This window comes from Pseudonaja textilis, chromosome Z, assembly GCF_049901715.1.
Source record: "Pseudonaja textilis isolate UNSWEBS1 chromosome Z, rPseTex1.2, whole genome shotgun sequence".
NCBI classification, from domain to species: domain Eukaryota; kingdom Metazoa; phylum Chordata; class Lepidosauria; order Squamata; family Elapidae; genus Pseudonaja; species Pseudonaja textilis.
This window is the reverse complement of record NC_142008.1, coordinates 128,440,882-128,453,202: the sequence shown is the minus strand read 5'-3', so window position 1 is coordinate 128,453,202 and position 12,321 is coordinate 128,440,882. Positions and strand designations below refer to the sequence as shown.

The 12,321-nt window shown below is 40.5% G+C and overlaps 1 protein-coding gene across 1 annotated transcript in view; it reads right to left on the bottom strand.

Annotated features, from left to right (window-relative positions):
* ITGAX (integrin subunit alpha X) overlaps positions 1 to 12,321 on the bottom strand; it is a 46,770-nt gene that overhangs the window by 2,025 nt on the left and 32,424 nt on the right. The window contains exons 20-29 of the mRNA XM_087918239.1: positions 9,095 to 9,236; positions 8,871 to 8,984; positions 7,944 to 8,023; positions 7,378 to 7,461; positions 7,092 to 7,170; positions 4,248 to 4,355; positions 3,197 to 3,280; positions 2,922 to 3,035; positions 1,463 to 1,555; positions 946 to 1,056 (exon numbers count right to left, since the gene is read on the bottom strand). Of these exons, the coding sequence (XP_087774365.1) occupies positions 946 to 1,056; positions 1,463 to 1,555; positions 2,922 to 3,035; positions 3,197 to 3,280; positions 4,248 to 4,355; positions 7,092 to 7,170; positions 7,378 to 7,461; positions 7,944 to 8,023; positions 8,871 to 8,984; positions 9,095 to 9,236 (1,009 nt within the window). The remainder of the gene's footprint in view (positions 1 to 945; positions 1,057 to 1,462; positions 1,556 to 2,921; positions 3,036 to 3,196; positions 3,281 to 4,247; positions 4,356 to 7,091; positions 7,171 to 7,377; positions 7,462 to 7,943; positions 8,024 to 8,870; positions 8,985 to 9,094; positions 9,237 to 12,321) is intronic.

Sequence of the window (12,321 nt, the reverse complement as noted above, 5' to 3'; positions counted from 1 at the left end):
TTAGAGAAAACATTTACTACTAACAGAGATACAAAAGTGGGTGGTAGGTATAAAAAGGTTGACTACTCCTGCCCTACCCCATTTCTGACAGATGGCAACTTTTGCTTCTCATCCAAGAAGCTTCTTCAGTTCTGACAGAATGGTATGGACTGGAAGGATTGAGGGAGAAGGTTCATTCTTCCAGCTTGTGGGTTGGTTTCCGAGTGTTTCATTACCAGGCTAGGTAACACCTTCAGCTGAGTTTTAGGGGATGTCAGTGTTGGTGTTCTTCTGACACCATAAAATAAATAAATCCTTCCATTCCCCACCGCCATTCAGTCAGAACTGAAGAAACTTCTTGGACGAGAAGCAAAATATTTTCAAGGGAGTTAAAAAACCAAAGAAACCCAGTTGCCTTTTGGAAAAGTATCTTTGGGTCAATTATGACTTAGATGATTCTGAATCTCCATAGACAAATTGGTTTATTGTAAGACTGAAGGATGGACAATAATGGACACCCTTCACTTTATTCGTAGATTTTTCTCCTCTGTTTCAGGCACCTCTCTCCCTCTTGGCTTTAGCAGAACCACTTTCATTTGAGAAAAGCAATAACTTGATATATTGTCTCATAATATAAAGGTAAATGCGGGAATGACTTTTGGAGATGGGGAGAAAAGTTAAGATGCTACCTACGCAACAGTTAGATAAGAAATGATATAGCCTGAGGTTGTGTAATGGGTAAAGGAAGAGTTCAATTCTCCCTATTTTCTCTGGCTATAAAAAAGACAATGGGAGATTTGTACCCAAACTTGCAATCTTCTGTTAATGTAGTCTTACAACAAAGTAGAATTGTTTTATCTGCTCATGTTTCCTGTCCCATCTATCTGGGAAGGCTGATAACATAACTAGGATGGAAGTGGGTTACTAAAATGTTTACTGCAGGCCGTTTGCTCTCTCAGGGCTTACCTTATACAGAATTGCTACAATCAGAACAAGGAGTACCAGACCAACCAGACAGCTGCCAATAATGATGGGCAGGTAGTTGTAGTCTTTAAAGAACTCCACGGTGGTCTTCGCCTAGAAGAATGGAAGGACTGGATCATACAAGGGAAATCACAATCCTTTGGTCACAACTTCCTTTCTTCATACTGTGCTTATCTTCCGTTGGAGCCAGAAGTTCTGATGACAATCTTGGTGGGATTCAAAAATTTTTTACTACCGGTTCTTTGGGCATTACTTGGCGAGAGTGGCAGGGGAAGGATACTGCAAAATCCCCATTCCCTCCCCACCCCACTAACCTGCTTTCCAGCTCTGTTCTCCTGTGCAACAAAAGAAGACCAAGCCAATCAGCTGGGACTCGGGAGGCAGAGAATAGATGGGGGTGGGGCCAGTCAGAAGTGGTATTTGCTGGTTCTCTAGAACTACTCAAAATTTCCACTAGGTTCACTTCTTTAGTTATTCCTTAGAGGAGGGGAATCATTACCTGGCTTTTCATGAATTCTTCTATCTGCTTGTATTTGCTCTTGTCATAAGAAATTTGGGCGGAGCTCACCAAAGTCACCTTATTCTGCTGGATCTGAAAAAAGATATAAACAGCCTCAGAAGTGGAGAGTTAGGTTGCTTGAAAGGTTGTACCAAGAGAGGGAAGGCTAAGAATTAAAGGTAGTCCTTGACTTACAACCATCACTGAGCCCAAAATTTCCAATGCTAAGCAAGACACTTGTCAAGTGACTTTTGCCCCATTTTACAACTTTCTTGCCACACTCGTTAAGTGAATCACTGCAGTTTTTAAGTCACTAACATGTTTGTTAAGTGAATCTGGCTTCCCCATTGACGTCTGCTGGTCAGAAGGTTGCAAAAGGGGATCCCATGACCCCTGGGGCACTGCAACTGTCATAAATATGAATCAGTGGCCAAATGTCTGAATTTTCATCACATGATCATGGGGGATGCTGCAACAGTCATAAGTGTAAAAAGTGGTCATAACTCACTTTTCTCAGTGCTGTTGTAACTTCAAACAGTCACTAAACAAACTGTTCTAAATCGAGGATTACCTGTACTGATGTTAATAGAAATGTTACTTATGGACATAGACTTGCCAGTGGCCATTGGCCTATCTTCATGGGCCAAATCCCATCCAGCAACAAAATATATATGGAAGAATCCTATGAATTATCATTTGTTGAAGGTGATAATGAAACTGTGGGACAGTTTTCACTATTATATATTGCAGAGCTATTCCATATACAGGGGCTTTTGGTCTGAAATCAGCATTGTGCTCCTATGTCCCCATGCTGTTTTGGCATTTCTCTTGGTCTCCTCAATCTAAGCTAAAGAACGTTTGGCTCAGCAGTTCCTCCGTAGGAAAGACAATTTTACAGGATTTCTTTTGGAGCTGAGAACTAGACAATTTCCCACTAGCTTTGTCCTAACCCCCAGCTTCCCAAGACTCCTTTTCTGCTTGAAGTGATGGTATTGTGGTATTTTCACTTCATCCTTTCTTATTGCTTTGATGGTAGGCTCCACCACTTCTATGTATTGGCCAGTTGCTTTTATCTTTTGTTGCCTCGCCACAAATAGTCAACATAATGAAGGAAAAATGAAGATGAGAACTAAAAGCCATCCACATTTTTGTATCACAGGCTAGGTAGAGGCAGCACCGGTCAGCTCAATGGAAAGATGAAGTCCACATGAAAATGAGAACCAAGAAACACCTGTGTTTCTCTATCATGGGACAGATTGAGGTCAATGCTGTGTGCAAAATTAGGGAATACATATGGTACTGAAGTCAATGCATATGTGGAAACGCCCTTATGCAAACATGTCCTAAAATGTAGTTGCTTTTCTATATGTGTGATGGTGTGTTATTATTATTATACCACAAAAGGCGTTTTCCTGTCCTGCTGTCTAACCCAATAAAGACCCAGCAGATGCCTCCATACCTGTGAAAACCACTTGAAGCCAATGTCCCCTTTGATCTTGAACTCAATAAGTTGACGGAATTCCAAGGATGGAACATTGCAAGTGATTGTTTTACAGGTGGCTACAGAGCAGTCCTGGAAGACACAGAAGAACACTGTCAAGTCTGGTTGTAGGAATGTTAAGACTATTAATTTCTTGTCACCACAGTGGGCAGCCCATGTGGCCACCAAGATTCCCCCAAGTCCATCTGCTTTTTCAAAGGAGACTTGCCAGCAAGAGCACCAGGTATGCTTACCAAAACAGGTTGCTTGTTTAGTTGCTTCACAAATTCCTTGGATCCTGGAGTGTTTGCTCCGGGCACACAAATGATCTGAGGGAACTGATGGACAAAAGAAAGGAACAATCTGAAGGTATATTTTAATCATTGAGGTGTCACACTCAAAACAGTAAAAGGGGGGAAACCTATACTCGTTTGTTTGTTTGTTTTTTAGTGTTAAAATTCGTATTAATCTAGAATTTATAAAAAGAATGTGTAATGGAAAGGGAATATGGCAGACTAAAGAACCAACTAAATTAATAAGTTAATATAGACTATTAAAAGCAAGGAGAGACATTGGTAACTTTTATTATTATTATTATTATTAGGCAAACACATATTGTTTATCTTTATTTTTAAAATAAATATTAAAGGATTATATTTGAAATAATTGAAATGAAACAAAAAGATGTTTCGACTGAGATTAATGAAAGAGGCTAGAATTAATGTGTTTGTTTCTCTCCTTACTCAAAATTTGGAATGGAAAAGGTATAATAGAATTAAGTATGCATATATGAATGTATAATTGCTGTCATATTTGTATGTAAAAGTGATGACCCGGAAATACATTGTCCACTAAAAAGAGATTTTTGTTTTTAATGTGAAAAACTGAATAAAATTTGTTAAAAAAAAAAAAGAATGCAGGAACTGGTCTTCAAATGAACTAATGGTCTCCTGCAAAATCCCACTCCTCCTTTGCTCCTCTTTTATTCCCTATGGGAGGGGCCATTCACCATCCACCTGTGGCTTTATTCCCAAGTTGGCTCTTGTTCCTTAGCTGTTCCCTTCTTCTGGCAGTTCTGCACATGCGCACACTGGGAACAGGCTCCAGCTGTCCTACCTCACTGATGTCCGACTCTGGAGGCAGCTGATAACTGTCAGATGGCCCTGGCTCCATTTCTGCCTCTGATGCAGAGCACTCGCCAGAGCTTTCCTCAGACTCCAGGACTGGCCCAAGTTCCCCCCCAACCTCCTCACTGTCCGAGTCTGCCACCCAGCTCCGCTGGCTGCTATCGGGCCACAACAATACCTCTTGAGGGACGTCCAAGGTTGCATCCCAAATCTGTGTTCCATTCAGTGACACAGGAATATGAAATGTTACTGAAACAGAAACATTTCGAAGATACGCATTCTTCATCTAAATTGGAAGAAAATTCAGCGTAAGAAAATGCACAGACATCCAACATTCTTAGTGCAAGTCAATACTTTGCTTTTATAGGGATGGTTTCCCCTCTTATCTAGACATGAGAAGTACAACTCTGTACTTAAAATTCTTTACTCGTGTTTCCAAGACTCTACCTCCGGAGAGTCCAGTACAGGTAGTCCTTGACTTATGACCACAACTAAGCCCAAAAATTGGAAGAGTGAGAAAATACCATCACAGGAAGAAATTATTAAGAAAATATTGGAATGTGCTGAAATGAGTAGGTTGACATTTGAAATTAGAGAACAAGAAGATAAACAATTTTATGAAGTTTGGGACCTTTTCTATCAATGGTTAGATAATAAAATATAATGATAGAATATTTAGAACCTTAGGAAACAATGAATACATATTTCCTTTTTTTCTATGATATTATCTTTATAAAATTTTATTAAGATAGACTTGCTATGACTTTATGATTTGCTATAAAATAAATTAAGTAAACTATAGTTATCTCGCTAAAGTATGAATTAATAAAATTATAGTCAAATGATTGTTTAATAATGATATCAGGCTATATAATTGTTGATTGATAATATGAGCTATTATGTAACATAATTACAATGGAGAGTATGAAATGGATGCACAAAAAAAAGTGGTAAACCAACCGATACACTCTCTGTAAACTCATAAAGGAAAGGATGATGTTTTTATGTTTTATGGGTTTTTGTTTGTTGTCAAAATTAATAAAACTGTTTTCAAAAAAAAAAAAACTAAGTCCAAAATTTCTGTTGCTAAATGAGACAGTTGTTCAGTGAATTTTGTCCAATTTACTTTCTTGCCACAGTTGTTAAGTGAATTATTGCAGTTGTTCAATTAGTAACAGGTGAATCTGGCTTTCCCATTGACTTTGCTTGTCAGAAGGTCACAAAAGGGGATCACATGACCTTGGGGCATCGTAACCATCATAAATCCATGTCAAGTGTCTGAATTATGACCATGTGATCATAGGGATGCTGCAGTGGTCTTAAGTGTGAAAAAAAGGTCATAAGTTACTTTTTTCAGTGCTGTTGAAACCTTGAACAATCATTAAATGAACTGTTGTAAGTTGAGGACTATCTGTACAAGCTATCCTGGTGCCTGGGGTCATGGAGTGGGGGGCTTTCTGGGTGCCAGGTCTGAGGCCCTTTTGCTCCCTTCCAGGGCTTGCTTGGAATAGGGGCTTCCCCACCCTCCCCGCTTTTTGTATCTTCAGAGTGGGCTAGAAAAAATGGAGGGAATGAGTGGTGCTTGGCAGGCAGCCTTGTCTGGGGATAGGCTTATTGCCCAATGTGCCCTTTTTCAGGTGCACTGCAGATATTAAAAAATGAGAATATTTGTAGCTCAGGGTTGAAATGAGGGGTCCTTGGTGCTCTCTGAGCTTGTTTTCTTGCAGACGTTTCATTACCCTAACTAGGTAACATCATCAGTGCAGTAAGGAGTGCTGTTTGCTTTCAGTTTATATTCTGTGATTTGCCCTGTCAGTGTTGGTGGGAGTGGTCTTGGAGATTCTTTGCTTGTTTATTAATGGCTGTTTGGCAGGGGGGTTGGCCTGAAGTTTATCTTGATCTATGGTGATCTGAGTCCTGGTTACTGGTGGAGAGGTGATAGAGCAGGTCCATGAAGGGCTTAGATCTGGCCCACAGGGCCATCCTGGAAACAGTGAAGGACCAGCCCTCAGTGCCTCTGCCAGTAAAAACAGAGCTTGATGGGGACGCATGCACACACACTCCCGCCCGAGCTCCATTTTCACTGGCAGAGGGCTGAAGGAGGTCGTTGTGGCCAAAAACGGAGTTCAGGAGTCTGTTTTCACAGGCAGAGCAGAGCACTCAGGCTGCCACAGGCAGTCCCGATATGAGTGATGTCAAGCTGTCCACACCCACCCTGGCCATGCCCATCCCACCCCTGAGGTCAAACACAGCCATGATGCGGCCCTCAATGAAATCAAGTTTGACACCCCTGTGCTAGAGTCTTTCTGTTCTCATTTGGGCTGGCTGATTGTCTCTTTTGCATAGTCTATAGATGTTGCTAATGCCTATGTCTCTATAGATGGCTGATTTGTCAGAGTGCCAGCTTTCTAAAATTTCCAGTATTAAATTGCCACCAGATGAGGGTCAATGGAATTCAAGAGGAATTGGACTTTGACCATTTGTGGCAACATAATAACTCTAAACTGATGGCCTGTTTAACTCTGCCCCACTAGCTCTGCCTGCTTTTCCCCTATATCATCACACCAGTCTGTTCTTCCAGCTTTCCCCAAGATCCTTAAATTCACAGAGGATGGCAGAAATCTTAGTTAGTTCATTTAATATTTACTTACTTACTTCTGTGCTATTCTAATCCATGCGGACATGGATTTCCTGATTAGGTTTAAATTGATGTATCATTAAGCTGATATATCTACTGTTGTACACTTCCAGGAGTTGTTGAGATGCAGGGATGTGTTGAAATTTAATGAATGACAAATCAGCCATCAATTGACACATAGACATTAGCAACATCTATACATTATGCAACAGAGATCAGTCCAAAAGAGAACAAAAAGATGAGAAGCAAATACTTTTCAAAGGAAGAATGCATCCATCGCTACATAAACGCGCTCCATTCTTAAGAAACTCTTCCTCTGTCTTAATAAATAAGCCCCTCTCTGTTCTAACTCCTTGACCACAAAACGATCCACATCTCTTTCACCTCGTAATGATGTTCCACAGTCTGGGTTTCATCTTCCTGTCCAGCAGAAATATTAACATACTTGGTTGATGAATCCAAGCTGGAAAAGTGAAAGGTTGAGGGGGGGGGGAGAAACATTATATGTGATTGACCATAATTTTGAGTTAATTAAGATTACAGCTGTGCTCCACTCATTCCTTAGCAATGTAAATCATGAAAAATGGATTCACATAGGTGGCTGTGCAAACAATCTAAGACTTCACGGCAACTTCTTGAGATACGATATAAGCAGGGGGAGGCCACTTACTTATTGATGAAAATGTTGATTGCATACTTGACAGGCAGCTCCATTTGATAAACCATGTCCTTTGTGACAGTGACATTATTTTCACTGGAGGGATGCAAGGAAAAATGGGCACAGCTTCAATCACAGTACACCTGCATCTCTCTTACCGGTCCTCCCTCCCCTATCATATCACATTCAACATCATCTGATATAACAGTGAGAACCTCGGTATCAGTGAAGTTGAATTTATTTAAGGAACATTTGCACAAGATTATAACTTGAGAAAACGCTGTAAATTGCTAGTGGAAAAACAGTCATAGACATCATGGAGGCTAATCTGATTTACATTGGAGAATGTTTGCAAGAACTTGGTGCTGCGGTGGTTAGAATGCAGTACTGCAGGCTACTTCTGCTAACTGCCAACTGCCTGAAATTTGACAGTTTGAATCTCACCAGACTCAAGGTTGAGTCAGCCTTCCATCCTTTTGAGGGCAGTAAAATGAGGACCCAGATTGTTGGGGACAGTATGCTGACTATGTAAATTGCTTAGAGAAAGCTATTGCTATTTTAGTCATGGGAAGTTTTACCTGGAAGCTGTGGCACTGATGCTCACCACACTTCCTAGATTTGCATCTTGGGAAACAAAAAAGGTGACAATAAAGATCACCTGGAAAGAAGGAGACACAAAAGAAGATGACTCAGAATGCTTAAAGCAGAGCCGTGTTATACATTCAATCCAAATTTATACTTCATTAATAACCAAAACATTGGCCATGAGAAACTTGGAAACTTCTCAGTTATTTTCCCATCTCTGTTGAAGAGCTACAATCCCTAGAAATTGGGAATGGGAATGACCTTTGTGCAAGATAAATTTTAGAGTCAGATTTGTACACAATTATTTATTGTGAAGCAATTCAACTAGATCAGGTACACAGCATTCTACCTTAATGCTGTTTTGTGATTTTTGAGAACAAGCTATGAACCTTCTCACAAAATAGCCACTCTGGACTCTTTTTATAGAGAGTTGCAATGCCTTGAGTTGCTGAATGTCCATGGAGATTCTCAGTCATCCAGGTCATGGTTGTCCCAAAGGTGTTTTTTTCCCCAAAAGCTAACTGGACTTTGTTTCTTCCTTGAAGGCATTTCACTTCTCGTTCAAGAAGCTTTTTCAGTTCTGAAGAAGAACTGAAGAAGCTTCTTGGATGAGAAGTTGAAACATCTTCAAGGAGAAAACAGTCCAGTTGTTTTTTTAAAAAATACCTTTGGGACAACCATGACCTGGAGGACTGAGAATCTCCATGGACATTTAGCAACTTGAGTTGCTACTAACCCTTGAATTTATGGATAAAGCCAACCTCCTCAATTGGCAAAAGGTTCCACGTGTTAGAATATTACCAACACCATAAGACAGTCTTTGAAAGGAAATGGTCAATCTTTCTTGGACTTTGGGTGGATACTGTCAACAATTCTGGGTTCACAGATGGCCACTAGACTAACATACAAGAGGACAGTACCTCAGCCATGCTTCGGAAGATGGGATGATTGATGCCACAGATGGTTTTCCTCACAGGGACTTCCTCTGTACCATGAGGAGAGATGCATTTAATAATCACGTATTTTCTGTTGGTCTGAGGAGGACAGGACATGATGATTATCACTGGTGATGGACAGCACCTTCTTTGGCCATTTCCCAACACTCTCCCCTCTGGTGTCTCTGATTTCTTTCCTATCTTCATACCTGCACTAATATAAATCTGCGATAGGACAGTGAAGATGGATGGATGAAAGTCAAGTTGGTGCTGTAAGAATCCTCTCCGTCATTCCGGATGAAAACAGTAAGATTGAGTTCAGAGGTCAGGCCAACCACCAATTCATTCAAGCTAAAGGAAAGAGGGGAAATGTCCTTGTTTAATCTCGAAAACAAGAATTCTTGAAGTGAAATTCCATCTGGAAGCCACTTCCTTTAACTTGGAGAAACCTACCTGAGATATATAGAGACTTTCTAAAGAAGAAAACCATTATTGTGAAGATGGTTTACATGTTCAGGTTTTTTAAAATAATGGCTTTAGATGTGCTATAGATAGTGTGGCTTTGAAGACTACTCATACTTTATCCAACAAAGTTTGGAGAGATTTTATGAAGAAATGTCACCCACAAAGCACTCCCACAAAGCAATTAATCCAGGCTGTGCAGGAACATAAGGCTATGCTGCCCACATGTCCTGCAGGAACACAAGGCTTGCATCACTTGCATTGTGAACTGTAACTACATAGCCAAAAAGGCATTAAGAGTTGTTAACCTAATCTTACATAGCTTTTTCTCTGGTAATATAACACTACTACCTAGAGCATACAAAACATTTGCTAGACCAATACTCGAATACAGCTCATCAGTCTGGAACCCACATTATGTATCTGATATTAACACAGTTGAGAAAGTCCAGAAATATTTCACAAGAAGAGTTCTCCACTCCTCTATTCGTTGCAGAATACCTTATGCCACCAGACTCGAAATTCTAGACCTAGAAAACCTAGAACTACGCCGCCTTTGGTCCGATGTAAGTATAGTATATAAAATCATACATTACAATGTCCTACCTGTCAATGAATACTTCAGCTTCAACCATATCAATACAAGAGCAAACAATAGATACAAACTCAAGGTTAATCGCACCAAACTTGATTGCAGGAAATAGGACTTCAGGAACAGAGTGGTCAATGTCTGGAATACTCTACCTGACTCTGTGGTTTCTTCCCCAAACTCCAAAAACTTCAGCTTTAGACTTTCTACTATTGACCTCACCCCTTTCCTAAGAGGTCTGTAGGGGACATGCATAAGCACACCAATGTGCCTACCGTCCCTGTCCTATTGTTTCTTTTTATTTTTCTTATATGTACCCCTGTATTCATAAATATGTTTTTACTTATACCTATTATCTTGTAAGCAATTGACAAACCAAATAAAATAAGTAAAATAAACACAAGGTAGTGAGGGGAGGGGGGAAAGGGCAGAGGGGGAATTCACCCCTCGCGCCCTGGCTGGCCACTGGGATGCTTCTTTCCACTTCTTTCTTCTTCTGCTTTTGGCTGCACACAAGGAAAGCAGCAAAAGTCTTTCTTCCTCTCCCCCAAACTCCGCCAGAAGTGAGTCTTTGGGACCCTGCAAAGCATCCTGCTCCAAGAGACAAATCTCACAAAGGCTCATTTCTGGTGGAGTTTTGGGGAGAGAAAGAAAGACTTTTTCTGCTTCTGCTGCTTTCCTTGCTTGAAGTCAAAAGTCTCTCCCCCCCCCATCCCCCCACTCCGAGAATGGAGCTGGAGAGGGTATCCTGCAATCTCAAATAAAGAATGATCAGTTGGTATGAAAACGGAATGGGGAATTTTTCCTGCAGACTTTTTTGAGGATTTTCCCAGGGTCTCTGCTGCTTTCTGCAGAGACTCTAGGAAAATGTCAGCAAGCCACCGTCAGTCAAAATTCATATTCGTGGTCCACAGGATTTAAAATTATGAATTTGGTGGTCCCTGACATACAAAAGGTTGGCGACTTCTGGTCTAACGCATCTAAAAATGATCTGTTATGACTGTGGTGTCAAAGAATAAGAGCATTGATTTTGGAACTCGAGGATGGATCAGGATTGGTGGCTGGATGCGAACCAGTTGGAATAGTGGTTAAAGTACTGTTCTAGAAAGCAGAAGATGGTGAGTTGTAGGCCTCCCTTAGGCATGTAAGTCAGTCTCTCTTTCTCAGTACAATCCAACTAACAGGGCTGCTGTTGTAGTAAAATAAGCAGTAGTAAGTATGCTCAGCATCTTGAGTTATTTATAAAAAAGCAGATAAAATGAGAATAACTGATTGAAAAGAAGAACATGTGGATAAATGGTAATGCCAGGAAACCATAAAATAGCAGGCAAAGAATTGGAGAAGATCACAAAGTATCAAGATCTGAACACCTGAATTTAGTAGATTTTGGGATAAACCGGTCTTGATAGTTACAATGGTTATTGGCATTATTTAAAAAATCTGCTCATTGATAAAGTCCATTTGTCAGTTATAAAAGACAACATTGCTTAGATCCGCAAACAGGTAGTCCTTGAGTTACGACCACAATTGAGCCCAAAATTTCTTTCTCCACTGAGACATTTGTTAAGTGAATTTTGCCCCATTTTTGCCCCCTTTCTTGCCTTGGTTGTTAAGTGAATTAATGCAGTTGATAAGTTAGTAACCCGGCTGTTAAATGAATCTGGCTTCCCCACTGACTTTGATTGTCAGAAGGGCACAAAAGGGGATCATGTGATCTTGGGACACAGACACAGTCTGTGGTCATCAATATGGACCAGTTGACAAGCACCTGAATGTTGATTCCATGATCACGGGGATGCTGGAAAAATCGTAACTTTGAAAAATTGTCATGTCGCTTTTTTCAGTGCAGTTTTAATGGTCACTAAGTGAACTGTTGTAAGTTGAGGACTACCTGCAAATACATTACAACACTCTGGGAAGAACTGGATGCATATGAAAGGCCAACCTCAGCTAAACAACTGGTAGGTGCAGTTTCATATTTTTGTGTAAATAATAATAATAATAATAATAATAATAATAATAATACAGACCGACAAAGTTTTGGAACACAATACTCCGGATATCACAATTGTGGAGAAGAAAAAAGTGTGGATCGTCGACATTACCATACCTGGTGACAGCAGAATTGCCGAGAAACAACTTGAAAAAGTCACCAGATATCAGGACTTGAGAATCGAACTGCAGAGACTCTGGCATAAACCAGTGCAGGTGGTTCCAGTGGTAATCGGCACACTGGGTGCTGTGTCTAAAGACCTAGGCAAGCACTCAAAAACAATTGGCGCTGACAAGATCATCATTGGTCAGCTGCAGAAGGCCACCTTACTGGGACCTGCTCGCATAATCCAACGATATATCACGCAGTACTAAACACTTGGGAAATGTTCG